At 35.5% G+C, this 21,987-nt stretch overlaps 2 protein-coding genes across 5 annotated transcripts in view; one reads left to right on the forward strand and one right to left on the reverse strand.

Moving 5' to 3' along the window:
- Positions 1 to 236: 236 nt before the first annotated feature.
- LOC128865050 (biotin--protein ligase) overlaps positions 237 to 21,987 on the reverse strand; it is a 38,719-nt gene continuing 16,968 nt past the window's right edge. Inside the window, exons 10-14 of the mRNA XM_054104966.1 lie at positions 21,158 to 21,340; positions 19,086 to 19,235; positions 18,869 to 19,012; positions 1,246 to 1,574; positions 237 to 1,178 (exon numbers count right to left, since the gene is read on the reverse strand). Coding sequence (XP_053960941.1) covers positions 1,001 to 1,178; positions 1,246 to 1,574; positions 18,869 to 19,012; positions 19,086 to 19,235; positions 21,158 to 21,340 — 984 coding nt within the window. The 3' untranslated portion in view covers positions 237 to 1,000. The remainder of the gene's footprint in view (positions 1,179 to 1,245; positions 1,575 to 18,868; positions 19,013 to 19,085; positions 19,236 to 21,157; positions 21,341 to 21,987) is intronic.
- LOC128865036 (kinase suppressor of Ras 2) lies at positions 3,025 to 8,212 on the forward strand. 4 transcript variants are annotated; one of them, XM_054104925.1, is made up of 2 exons: positions 3,025 to 3,161; positions 3,843 to 8,212. In XM_054104925.1, exon 2 carries the CDS (start codon positions 3,899 to 3,901, stop codon positions 7,202 to 7,204), a length of 3,306 nt encoding a protein of 1,101 aa, XP_053960900.1. In that variant the 5' UTR covers positions 3,025 to 3,161; positions 3,843 to 3,898; the 3' UTR covers positions 7,205 to 8,212. The 4 variants fall into 4 exon arrangements, with proteins under 4 accessions (XP_053960900.1, XP_053960916.1, XP_053960908.1 ...); XM_054104941.1 differs by lacking the exon at positions 3,025 to 3,161 and adding an exon at positions 3,197 to 3,377; XM_054104933.1 differs by lacking the exon at positions 3,025 to 3,161 and adding an exon at positions 3,475 to 3,646.

Here is a 21,987-nt window from a genome sequence, read left to right on the forward strand (position 1 = left end):
ATAAAGCTTAATTGCCTCACCTAATTGGTCTGTTTGAATATATGCTAACCCTTAAGTTTGTTTGGCGTACGGGGGTTATTCTTTTAATTTTTATATAAATCTACAATCTAAAAAGGGAATGGGCATAATTAAAACTCATTTGATTTTCTTTTTTTCTTTATTATAACTTCCAATATTTTAAATTCGACGAGTATATAGGACATTAAGCATATACATATAAATTCAACAAGAAAATAACAAAAGTAATAATAATCACACTTATCTATTTAGACTAATAGCAAATAGTTTTTGGTAAGCCCACGAATTATACATCTGAGTTAGTAAAAGTTTCACTGTTAACTTAATTTTCTATTCTTAATCAAACACATGTCATTCTTCGAAAGAGGTACTACACCTATTAGTATTATCGCGTTCAATTAATTTGTGGCAGTGTATGAATCAACAAAAAATAGGATATATTAAACAATGTCGATGAGCATGATATAAGTGATTTACTATCATTGCAAAAACCTACAGGTTATTGACGTCATTTCTAGTTACCACGTCTTAGATGGCACTTCCACTTTGTTACTTACTACGGTCAGGTGGTCTGAGCATTGAGTACCCTTTAAGACCAAACTGATTTTTTATTACTTGTGAGTCAATCACATTTTTTACGTTTAAATTAATATTATTATAATGAAATATAATAGTATTATAATGAAATAAGCAGTTATATGCTTCATATATAAATTTATATAAGTTTACTTGTCATGATCGAACTCAGTACTAATTTGTTTAGTGTTGCTTCTCGAAGACCTTTTAACACTTCTGATCTATCACCACAAATTCTGCTAGTTTTTCATATTTCATTTGTTACTATTAATTATATAGTTTAGACTATCAAAACTTACATTGGAGATTAAGTAGATTTTAAATGCACTTAAATACACGTAATTTAAAAAACGTTTTTAAAGAAGCACGAATATTATACGGTATACGGTAATAGCTTTTGCACTATTTAATTGAATTTAGGTACGATTAATCCTTGGAGCATATCAAAACTATTACCATCGGGTTGAACGGTTTCTATTGTGCCGTCAATGGTTCGAACCCTTAAATAGCCAACATCATCAATACCAATAACAGTCGCCTCCTCCTTTTTCCCATACTTGTCGCATATCTTGACTTTCTGCAAACTAAATACAAAAGAAAGTTGTGTTAGATGTTAACATACATACATATATTTTCCCAAATGAAGCTTACTCGTGCATCCACTGCGTATAGTATTGCTCATAAAAATAATCAAAGTTGCCTGATTTCACCTTCTCCAGAAGTCTCTCAATCTCATTAAATGTCATTGCAACATATTCCTCATATTTTAGCAATGGTAAATTCGCGCGATTTGCAGTATTATATTCTTGAATCATGTTGTTAATGCATGTCGTCGGTTTTTTGTTATCCAAATTCATTGCGCATCCAAGGTTTGCAATGATTTTAGAACCGAATATTGTTGTTTTCACAATAAGACCACCAATTTTTTGTACTCCATTTGCATAAATGTCATTAGGCCATTTTAAACGGATGTCAAGGTCCTAAACCGTAAGAAATAAATATGTCAATTTTTTCTGTTTAATAACAATATTAAATATTTTTCATAATTAGATTTAAAGAACTTGAACATTTTATTTGAAATCATTTGCTTGGAGCCTTGTATTTTTTCTTATATTAAACTTAAAACATTTACATTGCATAACATAAATAAATTAGTTTAATACCATTTACTCTGAGAAAACAGATTTTTGGGTGACCTTCTAACTGGAAATTCTATGGTAAAAATTGACTTCGTTAAATTCCTATAGCACAGGGATTTATTGCCAAATCTTGACGATTCATTTGTTTCTTATTTAATATTAATGATTTTTTGAAGAAAATCCTACAAAAACCATTTAAATTAAAGTTTTAAACTTTGTACAAAATTTAAAAAAATTCAACAAATTTTCATCCAAATTTCACGCTTTTCAATCAGAATATTTAGCAAAATTCCTAGTATGCATTTTTATAGCGAATTAAATTTTGGTAAATTAAAGTGCAGTTTCAAGTGGCTCAAAAATGGCGTTGATTTTTACCAATTTTTTTTATGGGGTTGGGTATTTTCTTCTTCATCTCTTACGAGCATTTGTTATACTATGGAGAAAACGCTCAAAATCGCCAACAAACAAATTTTCAAAAATCAACGAGATTTTTCAACCATTTAAAATTTGCACTTTTTTATATTTAGCAAATTGAAAACTTTAAACTTCATGATAAATTAAAGTTTACTTGTGAGTTAATTTGATTTTTAACAAAATCATTTGTTTTTGGGTTTTCAGACTATGTTGTTTGCAAACAAACGATATCTAAACTCGTCGTAAACTACTTACTTTTATTTTTAGTCCGATGGTTTTATGTTTTCTTAGCGTGCGTTGTTGCGTATGTTTTTATGTTGTCTTGAAATCATATTAATTATTTCCAGTGGAATATTCTTGTTATCTTATTTTTTAATTCGTTAGTGTTTCTTTAGATAGATTTGCTTGTATGGATATGTATTTGTTTATTTTTATTGTACCCGATAGGTCTACGCGTCCTTCTAATCGGGAGCCATTTTGTGACATATTTCAAAAGCAGTTCTGAGCCTTTTTTATTTTGTATTTTTTGTTCGAATACTTAATTCTAAAATGCATATATGTATTGCTTTTTATTTAATTAATTTTAAATTAATACACATATTCACAAGCGCCAGAATGATAAAAGGAACTATTGTATATAATTACCAGATCTGTGTTCTGAAAAAATATGTCATTGTCAAAATATACACACTTTATATTATTACCAGAAAACGTATATTTACATATATATGTTAACATTTTTTTAAGTATAATTATGTATATATTTACAAATATACGTTCTCTGTTATTACACTATGCTTAAAAGGATATATGCACTTAATCTGGTAGCTCAGTTATTGCTTTTATGTTTTTGCCAACATTCTTACAGTCGCTCTTTTTTACTCGCTAGTTTGGTTGTCTATTTAACACGACAAGATTTTTCGACACGAGTTTTCAGCAGGAAATTTTATTTCTTTTTTAGTTTTTGTTCTTGGGAAACTTAAAAAATCAAATTGCATTAATTTTGGTGAAGAAGTAAGTGAAGCTAGTTTACTTACATTGCTATAAAAAAATGTTAAGTATGTTTAATGCGAAGTGATTTTTAAAGAACGCCTTTATGTTAAGACTTGCGGTACCGCGACGGAGCTAGAATTGCAGTCGCAATCGTAACATTCAATGCTGCAATGAAGCAGAGTTCAGTTGTTGTGCTTCTGAAGAATATATTATAATTAAAGTGCTGGGATTGCAATCGTGAGTAATACATGACATACGCACAGGCTTTTGTCTGCGAAGACAGGTGTGTCAGGATAGTCAACTAATTTGCATTCTACTGGGCAATAGTGCTGCAACGCGAAATCAAATTGCATATAAATGAAAAATCGATTGCTGGCTCTATTTTTTTCTTTTTGTTCGCTTTTTCGTTCCGCAAAGGCTATGTGTGACAAGCCGTCAAGACGAGACAGGGCAGCAACGAGCAACATTGTATGCGGCAAATAGCCGACCGAGACCGAGGCCAAGCAGTAAGAAAACATAAAAAACAGCGGAAAGTGGCTGGCAAAGAGCTATGTGAATTATGCGTTTAAAGTGTTAGCGAATTTTATGTAGATTAAGTAAAGTAATGAAGTGTGTAAATTTCGTATCCATTTCTCAAATTACATAGTTATAAAAATTGTTTTAAAAATATTTATATATGTATATGTATATATTTTTTTTCAGTAAATAAATAAGGGCCCAATCCACCCTGCTACCGTCATCATCACTACCTTCCAAAAATGACGTCGGCCTCTGCAATGGCTGCACCGTTACCGGTCAACGATCTCGATGTCATACAAGACATGATAGACATTTCGGCCGATCGTTTGGAGGGGTTACGTACACAATGTGCCACAAGCGCAACTTTAACGCAACAGGAGATCCGTAGTCTAGAGTCGAAACTAGTACGCATGTTCTCCAAATTATTATTAACTAAAGCACGTTTAAATGAACGAATACCGGCTAGCGGTTTGCCCCACACCACCGGCACTGAACTAAGGCAGTGGCTACGCGTTGTTGGTCTTAGTCAAGAATCATCTAATATTTGTCTCACCCGCTTGTCCACACTGGAGCAGCTGCTCGAACAGAGTGATGAAGAACTTAAACAGTTATTGTGCAATAATCTCGGTTATCGCACAGAAGAAGATGTTCGACGGCTGACAACTGCTATGCAAAACCTGCGTAAATGTAAGCAAAGCTTAAGTATACTTGAAGGTGGAAATGGCACCACCAGTACCGCTGGGAGCGAGGGGAAAGAACAACTGACTGAACAATTGTTTTGGGACTCGTGGGATCGTCATCATCCCCATCATCATCATCATCACCGCGGTAGTATGGGCAATATTGGAATAACAGCCTCGCCTCGCACTCATCGCATGATAACGAAGCAAGCGAAACAACACCATCATCAATCGGCGGGTAGCAGCCGTCAGTCGCCATCACATGATCACAGCGGCAAATCGACTTCAACGGCTGCAATCAATAATACTACCGACGATTTGTCGAGTATGCAGGGCTCCACTCTAACACTGACGTTGACGCCTTCACCTCCGAATTCACCATTCACGCCCACCAGTATAATTAGCCATTTCAGTACTGTATGTAGCGGTGTCAGCAGTGTCAATGGCACACCACAGCGAGGCAAGCCGGCTGGAACGCCTCCTCCTATGAAGAAGCATCAGACGTTATTGTCCAGTATGCAACAACATACACCGACGCATACGGCCACTGTTGCTTCTGCGACTGCAGCTTCTGTAATGGCATCTAGCCAGCAAGATTCATCAATGCTGCCCCTGGCTAAATCCAAGTCTAACGAGTCTCCATTCCGCGACACCCCGCTCTCCAGTACTGGCTCCCCCCAGTCGCAATCCTTAACCGCAGCGTCATCAGTAATGGGGGCAACCGCAATGGCAGGTAGTAACATATCGTCATTACCACGTTCCCGCTTGCACACTGATCCTAGCCCTGACAGTTATTCTTCTGCTAGTTCGGACGTATTCGCGGAAAACAATAATAATCCAAACAATCTTCAAGTTCCACGTTCACCCGGCACATTGACATTAGGAATGGGGCATACCATATCACATCGTTTTGCCAAAGTCTTCCAGGTGATGTCAACGTGTGATCTTTGTCAAAAGCAAATGTTTTTTGGTCTCAAATGCAAAGAGTGCAAATACCGTTGCCATAAAGACTGTGAGTCGAATGTGCCACCATCATGCGGGCTACCGCCTGAATTTGTGGATGAGTTTAAGAAAACGCTGAAGGATCAAGTAGGATTTCCTACTTTACCGCATAACCAGCCCACTGCGAATACATCACCGAATCTAAATACGTTTGGAAGAAACAGAGCACAGCGACGTAATAAATCAGGTTCCACGGTGAGTAGCAGCCATCAGCACGATAGCAGTTCACCAGGTTCTAGCTGCAATAGCTCTAGTCCCTCAAGCCCGGCACTTTTTAATCTTCAACAACAACACGCAGCCGCACATGCGGGTACAGTCTTTATTACGAGTGGTGGTAATATGATGAGCTCTTCGGGTGGTGGCAGCTCAAGCACGAGCTCCAATATGCTATCCACACCTTCCTCATTTCAAAAAAATTCTAGCCAGTTCAACTTTCCAGACGTAACCATCACCTCGAATTGCAATCAAGCCGCCGGTGGCACTACACAGACTCTTTATTCCTCACAAAATAGCGGCACAGAGTCAGTAAGTGGTGAATTCATCTGCTCACAGCAATTCGAATTTCATGACGGGAACAACTCTCTCACATCTTCAATCAATAAATCGAGTTGCGGAAGTGAAAGTTTATCTAGTGGCACTGTAGTTACCTGCGTGGGCCCGTACGCAAGTAGTACGAATGCTGCTACAGTAACAGCTTCAACGAACAGTACTATACACTCCATTACCTCGAGTATAGTTAGCACTGGAACCGGATCCTTCTACCCGCGCAAGCTCAGCTCAGCTGGTGTCGATAAGCGTGCTCCCTTCTCCGAATTATCCGACACCCACAAATCAAATGATAGTGATAAAACTGTCTCGTTGTCGGGAAGCACTTCCGCTAGTACTGACTCTGACCGCACACCGATACGGCTAGACTCTACCGAAGATGGTGATTCGGGGAATTGGCCGCGTCAAAATTCATTGTCACTCAAGGAATGGGATATCCCGTATGGCGATTTGCATTTGCTAGAATCTATTGGCAAAGGGCGGTTCGGTACGGTGCATCGTGCATTATGGCATGGTGACGTCGCTGTCAAATTACTTAAGGAAGACTATCTCGACGATGAGCACATGCTGGAAGCATTCAAATTAGAGGTGGCCAACTTTAAGAAGACGCGCCATGAGAATCTAGTACTATTTATGGGTGCTTGCATGAATCCACCACACTTGGCCATCGTAACGTCGTTATGTAAAGGCAACACGCTTTACACCTACATACACGCACGTCGCGACAAATTCACTATTAATCGCACTACGCTGGTGGCCCAACAAATTTCACAAGGAATGGGATATCTGCATGCCCGTGGTATTCACCATAAGGACCTGCGAACAAAGAATATTTTCCTGGAGAACGGAAAAGTTATCATCACCGATTTTGGTCTATTCAGTTCCACCAAATTGCTTTACTGCGAAATGGGACTAGGTGTGCCTAATGGCTGGCTGTGCTACTTGGCGCCGGAGCTGATGCGTGCGCTAATGCCACGCAAGCCGACCGAAGAAATTTTACCCTTTTCTAAGGCGTCAGACGTATACTCCTTTGGTACGGTGTGGTACGAATTGCTTTGTGGTGAATTCCCGTTCAAATCGCAACCACCGGAGTCGGTCATTTGGCAAGTGGGGCGCGGTATGAAACAAACACTAGCCAATTTGCAAACATCGCGCGATGTCAAGGATATACTTATGCTCTGCTGGTCGTTTCAAGCAGATGACAGGCCAGACTTTGCCAAACTGCTGTCTCTTTTGGAGCGTTTACCCAAGAAACGGTTGGCGCGCAGCCCGTCACACCCTGTACAATTGTCACGTTCAGCAGAGTCAGTATTTTAATCGAGTGAAATTTATGTATCAAATCAGCAATATACTAAGTACCTCACAAAAGGGGTATCCAAAGGAACTGAGACAGATACATACATATTTATTAAATCAAATCAAATCAGTATAAGCAGGTGGTGATAAGAACAATATGGAATGGAATACCGCGATGATGATATATGAATTTCCAAATTGCTATTTAGGGCCGAAAAAATTTAAAATTGTTATTGTAAACTAGATTTAAGTACTAAAAGTGTATATATAATATGTACGTACATAGGTGTATATACATCCTAAAGGTGCCGTGAGACTACAAAAGAGTAAAAAAAACTACTTTCAAGTACAATTACAAAAAAAAATCAATTATAATTACTTCTAACGAGATTATAAATAATTACTATGACGAAATGAAAATACAGGAAAATGTAAAAATCTATGGCATAAAATCAATTGTAGTAATATCATTCCTAATACGTACTCAGTACAAATAAATGTCGATTTTCGTTTAACTTTCAACTAGGTCCTCTACGATTATATTGTGTCAGTCAATGAAGTCGCGTTGAAGTGGCGTTTTAACCAGTGCTTAGCGAATGGTGTTTCAGAACAATGCATTTGTAAATAGGAACTTAATTTGATAATTATCCAAGACTAACGTAGACTTTGTAAATAACAAGAATACAGTAATTTCAACGAGATTAAATTATCAAACCAAAATATACAAACTTCATGAAGCATGCAAATGAAAAATATGTATATGTATAAATTAAAGGCATACCACTTCAAAAAGCATACACGTCAACTGAAAACTTCAGAAATAATAAATAATTACTGCAGATTGTAGAACAGGCAATGAAATAATAACTTACATACATATAAAAAATCAAGTGTCAGATGAAGAGATTTGCTGAAAATGCCTATTATTAACCGAAACGAAATTCAATCTAATGCATGTATTGTAGGCTAAAGATATGGATGCGAAAAGTTAAATAAAGCAAATAAAAGGAAAGTTACGCAACATGAAAATATTATCTTTTGCTTATGGAGAGTGTTTAAAGGGGCATTATGTGAAATTTGTAGAGTACCGCAAATGTCGAAACTTGTATCTAGGCACCATTAAATTAATACAAATCGCCACAAACTATGGGCATATCTACATATAAATAATAAAAAAATATCCCAATCAATCTGCTTGCATTAAATCTTGTAGTGAAACACGTGGCCATCGCCTCGGCGTTTAGACTTAAAAGTATGCGCTATGGAAAGACCGGCGGTTTGGTCACGCCTCTATTTCAAGACGAGCATACCGTTACGAAGAGAGTGGCAAAAATCCAAAAAATTAAATTTCTATACAGAAGCTAGACGATAAAGTTGGCTATGTAGTGTTTTCTAAGGCATTAGGATTTCAAATATACGTTCAACTACCCGACTACTGGGGTGTTTATCAGGCAGAAGTTTCAGTTATAAAAGAAGTGGCTACATATCTAAAAACAACTATAAATATATTATGCGATAGCCAGGCGGCCATTAAATCAATGAATGCGGCTACACTAAGATCAAAGGTTGCACAGGAATACCGGGCAGTCAACGTCGTATTCAAGCCTTACTTGGGTTACGAAACACAGAGATATTGAGGGAATTTGTAAATCCGATGAGCTGGCCAGGAGGGGTACTGCTCTTCAACTGCTTAGTGATGAAAGTACCATTGAGATACCTATGGCCACGAGCAAACTAATAATCAAAAAGAATATTGCCCAAGGGGCCAGTAGGGCATGGAAAGATGAAGGTACATGCGTAACAGCTGGGCTACTGTGGCCGCAAATAAATAAGAAAAATACAAACGAACTGCTTAGCCTTTCAAGAGAGGATATCTCGAAGGTCGTGGCTTATATAACCGGTCATTGGCTGCTTAGTAGGCATTCCTTGAGACTAGAAGTTTACTCCCATGAATATTAAGAAGATGTAGAGATGAGGAAGAAAAAGACACAGTTAGGCACTTCCGCTGCAACTGTCCAGCCTTAGCTAAAATCAGAGCAGGTTTTCTAGGTAGATAATTTTTCAATTCTCTTACAAAACTGTCCGGCATGGGGATTTGACCAATCCAGCGTTTCATAAGAGGCACAAAATGATTTCATGAAGATAAATAAATGAGGTTTCCGTGTCGCACAGTGGTATAAATATGCGGTATAAATAAGGAATCTCTCAGCGAGTGGTCCACTGCTCAGTAATCTTAAGACCAAAACAGGTATCCGCCCTTTGCACGAGGTGTATCTAACCGAAGTAGAGTTCGGATGGAGCTTACGCTATTTGGATGAAGCTAAGTGTTCTAGAGTTAGCACGGATCAGGAGAATACCGAGCAACATCACACTAAGAGATAATTATGTGAAGGATAGTAAATGATAAAAGGGATCGATCGCTCAAATAACAAAACTCGCTCCTTGCCAAAATCTAAACTATGCTAATATGTGGAACTGACTTGCAACTTATATTATTATTATATTTGTGGGTATATTTTTTTTCATTAATGAAAAACCAGCTCCATTTCTGTGAATAGAAGTATACCTAAATGTAGATTTATAATGCAGGGATAATAGTTGTTGCTATTAAATAACGTGATCGACGCAAAAACATGTTATTTTGGTTTATTATTATCGTTCTCAATATACACTCCTTCCATGCGAATCCTCCACTGCTCGAAACAGCGATGGAAGCCTTCTTTTACAAGCATCTTGTGAGGTTTGAAATTGAAATTTGAAAAAATAGAGCCAAGAAGAACCGATTAGTTTGGTAACTCCTAAAACATTCAACTCAAAAGCTGATTATATTTAAAGCTCTGGAAAATAAGAGGTAGGATAGTTCAGGAGGAAAGAAGAGAAGTAACAGAAAGCAAGATATAGTATAGAATAGAGACATAGAGATAGCGAGTATTTTCCAGATTCTTTGGCAAATCTGAAAATATCCTCCAGTATGAGAGAACGAATATTACACATTCTCAAGACATCAGAACCCAAAATTCGCAACCCTGCTCCAGCAAAGGCAGGACACTCGCAGAGAAAATGCTCAGTGCTATCCGCCTCCTCTAAGCAAGATAGACAAATCGGGTTCTCAATGATTCCAAATGTGGTCATATGCTGACCGAATGGATTGTGTCCTGTAATTATACCGACCATCAACCGAACGTCTTTTCTTCCAAGTTTTAGAAGAAAATTCGACAGATTTCTGTTCGAGCTTGTCACAAAACACTTTGCAATTCTCTTTTTATGTAAATTGCATACATAATCGCTGATCCAACTTATGTTTCCTGAAAAACTGATTCCTATTATTGACTCCAGTCCCTGTGGGGTAACCGCTGATCCAATTCGTCGGCCAATTATCTTTATCAATCTCTTGAACACCAAAGTGTACCCATAAAAGTATAACATTCTGTCTTACAACAGAATCAAGCTTCGTCTTGCATTCTTTGAAGTTTTCTTTGCGTTCTCCAGAGCCTTTTGTGTAGCCTGAATACCGCTAAAGACTCCAATCTGTTTCCCGCTTAATCGCATCTAAATTATCCATTCTGCTACTTTCAGAATGGCAAGATTTTTTTTTTGGAAATTAAATCTAATTATGGATCATGACAACGAATTTATATTTAATAAGAAGCAACAACAAATTGGTTTTATTTTGAATTAAAATGTTATATGATATCGGACGCGACAGATTTTTCCCTAAAAAAATATTTTAGTAATAATGTAAGTAAGCAATATATATAAGATGCATATCTGTATTATTTTATTAGCTTTATCTTTTATTTTGTCCCTTTTCAATTCTCCAACTCGTAACGGTGGAGAGTTATGGGCTTTAAAATAAAATTTCTTGATATAAGAGGAAGCAGGTACTTAAAAATTGTATTTTGCTTTAAAATTTTACTTTAAACGAATTGAAACTACATTTTTTTTTTATTTACTATTAGTCAAAGATTAATTGCTTTAAAATTTTATTTTTTTTAAAGCATCCGCGTCCTCTTATATCAAGAAACGGCATCAAAAAACACTGTATTTGTATTACGTAGTGGAATAAATAAAAAAAATAAAAATATATCCCGGCAGGCTCTGTAATTCACTACCGAAAGAATTTCAATGCAATTTCTAGAGAATAAAATTCACCCGATTACAAAGAGCAATACAAAAAAAATACTGTTATTCGAACACAAAATTTTCTTTTTCCTTAAGATTGTATGTAGTTGTTGTTGTAACATCAATTTCAAGGCATAATAGCAACGTTCCAATTCTCTTAATCACAAAGAAAATATTTTATTGTTTAAAAAATGAAGCGAAGAGATGCTCAGCTTCAGGTTCAATTTTTTATTTTTGCAATTGTGGTAAGCTGTGGTTACTAATACATAATGCAACTTGGGTCACGGTGCGTTCATGCGTTTTAAGTTTTTCAGCTGTAGTAATGGAACTTCCCATATATTTAGCGTGTCAAAAAAAACTCAGAAATGTTCAGTTTTGGTATTTCCTAAAAGATGGGCTTTTTAAAACAATTACAGTGTTTTTCTTTATATTAGCTAAGAAATAGAAATCCATTATTATGATCGATCTTTAGCTCCTGTGCGATGCTACGACTACTAACGTGCCAGCTTCGATTATTTCTGTGATTCAGATGTTAACACATGGGTTGAAAAGTCCCGGGTCTAACAAAGAAAACACGTTTTTTGTTCAAAATTAGCTTTATTCATCAACGTAATTTCCATCAAGAACGACGCAATCATTCCAGCGCCGCTCTAACATTTCAATACGACTTTTGTAGCACGATTTATTTATGGCATCAAAGTAAGCCTCAGTTTCAGCGATAACCTCTTCATCCGAGCGAAATTTCTTATCGGTGAGCACGCAACTTCACTTTTCGATCATTCAAAACATTTTTTTTTATGTTTTTTTTTTTTTTCTAACGCCTCATTTGGGCGTCCACTGCGTTGTGCATCATCGGTGTCTCCACAACCACCTTTGAAGTCTGTAAACCATCATTTTATTGTTGTTTCCGACGCAGCGGAGTCCCCATAACACTTTTTAAGCCATTGCTTCGCTTGAACGGTATTTGTCCCCATCAACAAGTGGTGTAAAATTAAAACACGAAATTCATTTTGATCCATTCTTTTGAAAGTGTAGCGTGAAAAAGTAACGTCACTCTTAGCACAATAACTCACGAACTGATGAATAGAATATCTTGAAATTTTTACAGTTATCTTTTTAAGGCTATTACGAACTGAAAAAGAGGTGAATGCAATAAAACTAACGCCATCGATGTGTTAGGCCCGGGACTTTTCAACCCATGTGTTACAGTATCGGCACCATAAACACCATTTGCAATTTCAGCGGCTTGGCTTGCACTTTCGCCTCTATCAAAGAAAAACTGTAAAGTGTACCGAATTTTCTCTTTGTTAACTTCCATTGTTAACACCCTGTAAATCACCCTGAATGGAACAAACAAAAAACAGCTAAAGAATTTTTTTAGTATATTTTACGATTTTACGACATATTTTAAAAACATACGTCTCATAAGAGACACCTAGTAAACATTAGAGCTGTACTACCCACACAAAAACCACTTAACCCTTTAAGCGTTTTGTTTTATTTTGAAAATGTGCACCGGCGTGCTTAATTATTGTTAGGCGATGGCAAGTACGACGAAAACGTCCGTCTTCAAGTTGTCAAAAGGAATTTAATTAAATTTCGTCGATTACATATGTCATACAATGTGTTAAAATTTTAATATATGTCTAGTTTAGTGTACTTAAATATTAAAATAAATAGCAAAGTGAATTCCTTGCGCTTAATGTCGAGTACACTCGAGTAATAAATAATTATATGTCAACATTAAACAAACAAATGGCATCCTTTCATGATGGGTATACGACAGTGGTCGCCAACCCGTCGATCGCGAGCTACCGGTAGCTCGCAAAGGCAATTCTGGTAGCTCGCGCTGCTCACGTTGCAAAAAATCCAAAAATCTGAAAATCATACCAGTATTAGTAAATTTCAGAAATTTTCATAATAAATAGATAAACAGCGGCAACACTGCGGTAAGCGATTTCGCGCCGACAGACGCGAAGTCGCGTCTCCGTTCTAAGATCGGCTGGAACCGATTAGCGTGTTCGAGAATTTTTTGGCTTTATACATGATGCAAAGAATAATGAGATGGCGCCCATCGTGGTCCCGTTACTTTGCGCTCAGCGAATTTGACAACTAGTTACGTGATTTTAGCTCCAGTATGGCCAGATTACCATTTTCGTAACTTGATTTATCATTTTTTTTTTTTGTTATTTTTATTATTTTGTGTCTCGGAGTTTTAGTTCTTTCTTCATGACATTTTTCTAGTTGTTCTAATTAAAATGTCATGTTTATAATTTTGTAAAATATAAATTTTTTAATAATTATTTAAATAATTCACTCAGTTTTATTTAGCTTTACTTTTTTTTAACATCTGGTGGCATTGCCCGCGATTGCCGGTGTTGTTGGTGTTCTTCTGCTTTCGGCAGTCAAATCTCTCTCTCGCTACTGCAGAGTTGCCTAGCTTTGGATATAAAAATGCACTAAATGCCCATTTAAAGAAAATAAAACACGAAATTTTTATTGTGTTACTTAAAGAACTTTGTATGCGTGACAAATTGTCTGTAGAATGTGCGTTTTTTTTTAAATAAATGTGTTATGCTTATGTACAATTTAATTTATGAGTTTTTTTGTTAAGCGAAACTCTTTTGTTAATTCACTTAGTTTTATTTAACTTTCTCAGAGTGGCCTTTTTTAAACTTCTTCTGTATAATAATACAGTTTTTTTTAACCTAAAGTCTCGGTAGCCTTAAATTAAAAACAAAAAGAAACAAACACCAAACTTAAAAATTGTCGCATTTTCGGTATAAAAAAGCACTAAATTTATTGCGAAGAGCAAATGGTTGGCAATACTGCACAACTCAGCAAACGTGACGTCACGTACGCTCTGATGGGCGCAATCTTGTTTACATCATTCTTGGGCTTTATATATACGCAATGCACGTCGACATTGCGCTCAGTTTAATACTGAACGGCATTATCAACGTTCTGCGTGCAGCGGTTGGGTTAGAGTTCGAAACATTATGGCAAGCAGTAGTAAGAAGGCAAAGACATACCATTTCCATTCGGAATGGGAAGAACAATACTTCTTCACAGAAGTTAAAGGCAAAAGTGTTTGTTTGTTATGTAATACATCTGTGTCAGTTCCTAAAAAAGGAAATATTGAGAGGCATCATAAAACTGTACATTCGAATTTTGAGAAGGCATTCCCGTTAAATTCTGCCACCAGAAAAGAAAAACTGAAACATTTAAAAATCCAGTTAATTGGACAACAGTCAATATTTTTGAAAACAATCGACAAAAATAAGGCTGCAACTGAAGCATCTTATCGTGTTTCCCAGATAATTGCACAAAAGAAAAAACCTTATGAAGACGGGGAAATCATAAAACAAGCATTTTTGGAAGCTGCAGATTCTTTATTCGCCAACTTTAGAAATAAAGACGAAATGGTGTCTGCTATAAAATCTATGCAACTTTCTGCTAATACAGTGATGAGGCGAGTAGAGGTAATGAGCAATGATATTTTTTTACAGTTAAGAAGTGACTTAGATAACTGTATTTATTTTTCACTGCAACTGGATGAATCAACAGATGTACAGTTGTACCTCGGTTAACCGGGCCTCTACTAACCGGGTACATCTGTTAACCGGCATGCTGTGTGTTTGATTTTATATCTCTATTAACCGTGCTTTACCTCTATTATCCGTGCGGCGTATAATAACTTTTTTCAATTTAAGTGAATGTGCAAAGAAATAAAATTCGGGGATTCCCATTTTTTGTTTTTATGTAATAAATTTGTATCAAATTTCACTTTCATTCAGTCTGTAAGTGAAATTTGATCTCTTAACAGGTGCTTTTGTGAAAATGGCTCCATCAATAAGTAAACTGACAAAAAGAGCAAGAAAAGTTCTTTCAATTAAAGAGAAAATAGAACTGATTAACGAATATCGCAAGAACCCATCCGTTCATTTTTTATCTGAAAAATATGGTGTTGGCAAACAAACTGTACGAGACTTAATAAAAAACAAAGAAAAAATTTTGAAATATGAATCGGAAAGTGATTCAATTCACGATTTAAAAAATAGACATACTCTGAAAAAATCCGAAAATCCAAAGGTTGATTTTGCAACATATGAATGGTTTCGACAAGAAAGATTTAAGGGATGTCCCATTACAGGTAATATTACTCAAATCCAGACATCCACATAAACTGAAAATTTCCTGCAATTTCTAGGCGAAATGATTACTGAGAAGGCAAAATATTTTCATGGTAAATTAAACATAAATTCCGAGTGTAAGTATTCATCTGGTTGGCTGGAAAAATTCAAAAATCGGCATGGAATTCGTAGGCTGAAATCCACAGGAGAAAAGGAGTGTGCTGATTATGTGTCTGCAACGATGTTTGTGGAAGACTTAAACGAATACATTAAAAATGAACAACTTACAACTGAACAAATTTATAATGCAGACGAAACCGGTCTATTTTGGAAGTGTTTGCCCCAAAATTCGTTGGCGAGTGGTGATGAATATTCTATTGAGGGGTACAAAGAGTCCAAGGAAAGAATCACAGCTTTACTTTGTGCAAATGCAGCTGGGACTCACAAGTGTAAATTGATGATAATAGGAAAAAGTGCTAATCCAAGATGTTTAAAAAATGTTAAATACATTCCTGTAGTTTATAAGTCTAATAAGAGAGCTTGGGTAACACAAGAGCTATTTCTGGAGTGGTTTAACAACAATTTTGTACCAGAGGTAAGAGAACATTTACAACGCATTGGTCTCGAAAAGAATTGCAAAGTTCTTTTGCTATTAGACAACTGTCCAGCACACCCGGATGTAAATGCAATGATATCTGATAATGTTACAGTAAAATATCTACCACCGAATTGTACATCTTTGATTCAGCCTATGGATCAAGGAGCCATTCGGAGTTTCAAATGCCAGTACCGTAAATTTATCGTGCAAAAACTTGTGGATTCTAATAGTCGACACGAATTTGTTAAATCTTTGAACATTAAGTCAGCTTTATGGACAGCAGCGACTTCGTGGGATTCTGTAACCCCACGTGTTTTAAATAAAGTTTGGAATAACTTACTATCTCAAGATGATGAAAATGATTCAACTTTTAGTATTGAGATACAATCAGATGTATTAATACCACCTGGTTTTACAGCTGATGCTATCTCAAAGTGGATGGAGTGCGATATTGATGTCGCACCGTTTGCTATTGTATCTGATGATGAAATCGTTAACATGGTCAATCAAACAGAAGAATATGAGCTTGAGTCAAATTCAGAGGAATCAGATGGAGGTAATACGGTAGAAACCCCCACATTAGCTCAAGCAATAGAGGCTAGTAGTGTTTTGTTAAAGTTCTTAGAAAACTATACTGGTACAGGTATTTCAGAACCAGACAAAATACAAGTGTATCGCATACAAAGTCATTTACTTAAGGAACAAATGAATTCTAAAAGACAAACTACTTTAAACGAATATTTTAAATTAATATAAATATGCATTTATGTACCTATATGTATGTATATGAAAGTATATTATAAAAACAGTAATAAGATATGTATCTGTATTCATAAGTATGTTAATAGATGCAAATTTACATGTTCTTTTTAAAAATAAATAAAAATAATAAAATTTTTGAATATGTATTTCAAAAAACCTCTTTCAACCGTGTTTTCGATTATCCGTGCTGAGCCCGGTCCCGAGCAACCCGGTTAATCGAGGTACAACTGTAGTTGACACCTCACAGATGGCCATATTTGTCAGAATGGCTTTTAGTGATTTTACAATTAAAGAAGATCTTTTGAAGTTTATTCCACTCAAAGGCCATACTACTGGGCTAGAGCTGTTTTCTCATTTAAAAAATCTCATCTCTTCTGAGAAAATTCCAATATCAAAAATGATAGGCCTGACAACTGACGGTGCTCCAGCTATGGTGGGTTGTGATAAGGGGCTCGTGGCGCTATGTCATAAGGATGAAAGTTTTCCACAATTTCTTAGTTACCACTGTATTATACGTCAGCAAGCATTATGTGGAAATTTTCTAAACTTGAACAACGTTATGAAACTGGTGGTGAAAATTGTGAACAAGATTAGAGCTCAAGCGTTACAAAGAAGATTATTTAAAACCTTGGTTGATGAAATTGACTGTCAATACGGAGAGCTACTTCTTCACTCTGAAGTGCGATGGTTAAGCAGAGGACGAGTGCTCAAACGTTTCAATAATGTCCTGCCTGCTATACTCCAATTTTTCAAAGAACGCGATGAACCGATTCCTGAACTGGAAAATTCGACTTGGCTCAGAGATTTTGGTTTTCTTGTGGACATTACAGAGAAATTAAATGAGCTTAACTTGCAGCTTCAAGGCAGGGATAAAGAATTAGCGGAAATGATTTCTGATATAAATGCATTTATTACAAAACTTGAATTTTGGGAACAAAACCTAAAAAAAACCGCGATACTAAGCATTTTCCTATTCTTTCCGAAAAGATATCCAAAAATCTATTAGAGCCCTATGACAGTAAATATCATATGTAAATAGTTTCTAACTTGAAGGAAAACTTCAAAAATCGTTTCAAGGATTTCAGCAAAATTGCTTTAGTGACGCAATTTGTTGTTTCACCCATCATGGACATTGATATACAACAGTTTGCAACAGAAATGGAACTGATTGCTTTTCAAAGTGAGTTGACTTTAAAATCTTTAGGTTCAAATACAAAATGTATATGAACTTTAGTAAGTAAAGATAAGTATTCAGTTTTATGTTGTGTTGCGTTGAAAGTGAAAGCGTTATTCAGTTCAACTTATTTGTGTGAATCTTCTTTTTCCAATATGAAATTTATTAAAAATAAATACCGCAATCGGCTTACAGATATACATTTGGATAACTGTATTCGAATGACTGTATCAAATTATACTGCAAATATTAAAAAAATTATCGATGAGTCAGAATGTCAACCTTCTCATTAAATATGCTCTTTTTATCTGCCCATATTTTATTTATATAATAATGTACTATTACTGTTTTTTTGTTTTTTTTAAGTCGCTTGTGATTTGCCATTATGACTACAAAAAATTTTGTTACGATTGATAGGTGTGAACCTGGATGTAGTTATGCATAAGTATAAGCACTATAAGTCATAAGTTTATTATATATAGAACGTATATTAGTAAAATAAATAGATGTATTATATGTCGAATATAACTGTGTATTAATTAATTTATGTTGGCTTGTGCAAGTAGCTCGCTGTTTATTTCAAAATCTTGAAAGTAGCTCAACACATTGAATAGGTTGGCGACCACTGGTATACGACATAAAAGCTTAAAGGGTTAATTGGTGGAACTGGTGTTAAGATGATTGTCTATTTTACTTAGCTGGACGAATGCGGTATGCCCATGACTCGAGCGAATTAAAAATCGAGCAAGTCAGATTGTAATTATTCTAACGTATAATATAATTTATAATTTTTTATCTTTTTTGTGTTCTGGGTCATACATTTTTCCAAGGCACCATTGCTTCAATGTGTCTTCAACTTCTTAAAAATAATAAAACAAATAATTGTTTTAACTCACCTTATATACTTCATTTCCTCTGAATGTATTCACTAAAGCCAAACCAACTATATGTTGCAGCAACGGCAGACGCCCACCTAGCGGTGAGTCCAAGGAAATATGCAATTGTATGGAAAACATGGCACAACCTAGTGGACTAAGCCACTGTATTAAGAATGAAAGTAAGCGCAATATTAGCAAAATGATCTTATTAATTGAAGATTTAAACTTTTCGTACCTGGTTGTTGTTACGTCCCACACCTTCCGTCTGTTGGCGCACCAACACAGCAATGCCATCCATTAACTCCAAATCGCTGATGACATTCATGCTGGTACTTACAATGGGCGCATAAATAACAAGGCGGCCAATGTAGTTTGTTTTTAAATTCTATAAAATAAGAATAAAATAATTTTAATGTAAATTACTTCTCAGAAATCAAATCATATTACAATTTTTTTAGGTAGTTAAGTTTTATATAAAGAATATCTTTATCTTCGGTTGTGTTTTTTTTTAATTACAAAATTTTTTTTTATTTTTATTTATAGTTTATTTTATTTTTTTTTGTCAGGGCAGCCTAGCAAGTACAGCACTCAGACACAATTAAATCCATTGCACTGCATTTACAAAAATATTATAATATTGCAAGTAAATAATAAATATTTGGTTCGATACGACTAGACTGGTAATGTATTATTTTAGAATAAAAGTGAAATGCAATTAGATAAATTTGTTTTGACTAACAGTAATGCGTTTGATTTGATAGATTGATTGTTAAACTTAAAGAAAGTGATATTTTTGAATTCGAAGTAGACTATGACATTTCCAATCAATTGCCCATTATTATTATTTATTATTATTATTGATTGGCTATTTGTGCACTGCGACCTGAATAGATCTATTGAGCAGCCATGTAGCCTACTCGAACAGTTTTAGGCTAATAATAAATCCTAAAACTGCTGTAGGCTGAATTTCTACCAGGAGGTTTGGATTTATAGCCCCATTTCCCATGTAATTTAATCTGCGTCGTGCCACTGCTGGACAGTCGCATAGAACGTGTTCTGCTGTTTCTTGTGCCTCTTTGCAGAGTCTACAAGAATCCTGTTCTATCGCACCTAACTTTTTCATGTGATAATTAAGTTTGCAGTGTCCTGTTAGTAGTTCAGTGTAAAGTTGTATGTCCTTTCTGCTTAGGTTAAGGATTGATTCTGCCTTTATTCGTTCCGGATCTATGAGTATTTTCGATTGCCGCATGCCCGATTTGGGATCTCCAGTAATCGATTAGGCCTCGTTGTTCCTGCCCATTAAACCAACGAGCTATTGAAAAATTATTCCCAGTAATTAGCCAATACCGGAAGGACCTGGATTTAAATCCAGCCAGGGACTGTCAGTTCAGCAGCATTTCTTAACAATTTTTGGGGAATATTTTATGCTGATACAGCAACGCTACTGCTACTACAACATCGGAAAATTTTGTCATTCGAACAACTTAATTGTAAAAAAAATACCTACATATAAATGACGTTGTTGCTCTAGCAACACCTTGACGCATATAAACTATTTTTGGGGTTATACAAAGTCAAGGATGATAAATTTGGCAGATTTACTCTTTAACCAAAGAAAATTGTGAGGGGAACTTCGGCTACACGTCACTTGGGAGATTCAGCCAAATTCTGCACGATCATTTCAAACACTTGTCCAATTAGTCGTTGTTCAGATGGCAACTAAACAGCATAAACTAGGACTATGTTGATTTTTTTCGTATATCACTAACACAATCTTATCGCCAGCCGAAATTCGCACAATCATTTCAAACATATTCACACACTCGTCCAATCAGTCGTTGTTCAGACGGCAACGAAATGTCATTGGTTGATTTTTTTCGTATATTTCAGTTTCTTTGTAAACGCACCCCAAGTGACGTCAGGCCATCAGCTGGTTCTGTCAAACTCGCTCAGAGCCGAATAACGGTCTGCTAAAGAGATCACCTTTAAAATCTTTTCACCATGATACAAAGTCATTGGTATCCGCAAATAAACCAACAACTCAGAAAAGTAGTCTAAAACTGCTGCTAAAGTATGACGTGCCTCACACGCTGACATGGTAGTCATATGACTGGAATAAACATTCGTCATGAATGATATGAAACTATCTACCGATTAAAAAAAAAAGCATTCAAGTCTTGTTTTTGTTTATTTCAATTTAGTATGCTAATACTGCTCATTGTGGGAATTGAGCACAAAAATAAAAATTTCTTTTGAGGTTAATGTAATCTTTGTTTTACTGTACCTATGTATGGCTTGTTTACTTACATCAAAATATTCCACCGTTGAAAAATCCTCTGGACAGGAATGTATAAGTATTGGAAGTACATTAGTATTAGCACTTTTAGCCTTATCGCCTTTGCCACAGAACTGCATGGTAAGTTTGGATGTGGTGACGATGTTACCAGAAGCTCCAGACTTTTTTAGTTTGTCCAGTAATTCAAATTTAGACTGCAAAGGATTTGTACGATAGTTTTAGTGAAAAACGTTTTTGATATTAAATTTCTATATAACTGGTAAAATAAGTATTCAGCAAGTACGTACACATGCGTTCAAAATAATAGGAGCTCGATTTTGAATTCCAAGTTTTAACTATTTTCATTATATTTAATTTTTCCTTTTAACTGAAAGCTTTTAAAAAATTCACAAAAATTTAGCAATGCCGTTTATAGCCTATTAAATTTTAGTATAATAAAGTGTAAGTTTGAAGTCCCACCCTTTCTAAAGCCAAAATTTTGTCTTTCCAAATTATTATTTGTTTATGAACATGAAAAAAAGTTCAGCGGAAACAATTTACTGATGATGCTAAAGTGAAGTCGGCCATTTGAAGACCCAGACAACATATTTGCTTAATAGTTTAAATAAACTTTAGAAAGATCTGAAAAATGCATTTGACTTAAATGAGTATATATCGGAAAGAGATAATAATTAAATTTTTAAGTCATACCCCTTTCACAAACCTTTTGGCCACTCCACATTGGTCAGCTAATTAGAAACGCGATGGAACTTTTTTTATGCATCTTGTTATTGGTTAACTTTTCAATTTTAAATAAATCCTTGGAATAAGGAATTATACCCGACATCTGATTAAAAATACT

Source organism: Anastrepha ludens, chromosome 2 (genome assembly GCF_028408465.1).
Source record: "Anastrepha ludens isolate Willacy chromosome 2, idAnaLude1.1, whole genome shotgun sequence".
NCBI lineage: Eukaryota > Metazoa > Arthropoda > Insecta > Diptera > Tephritidae > Anastrepha > Anastrepha ludens.

Bases quoted from the DNA above. Each gene is read 5' to 3' on its own strand.
- LOC128865036 (XM_054104925.1), top strand. From the start codon at position 3,899: ATGACGTCGGCCTCTGCAATGGCTGCACCGTTACCGGTCAACGATCTC.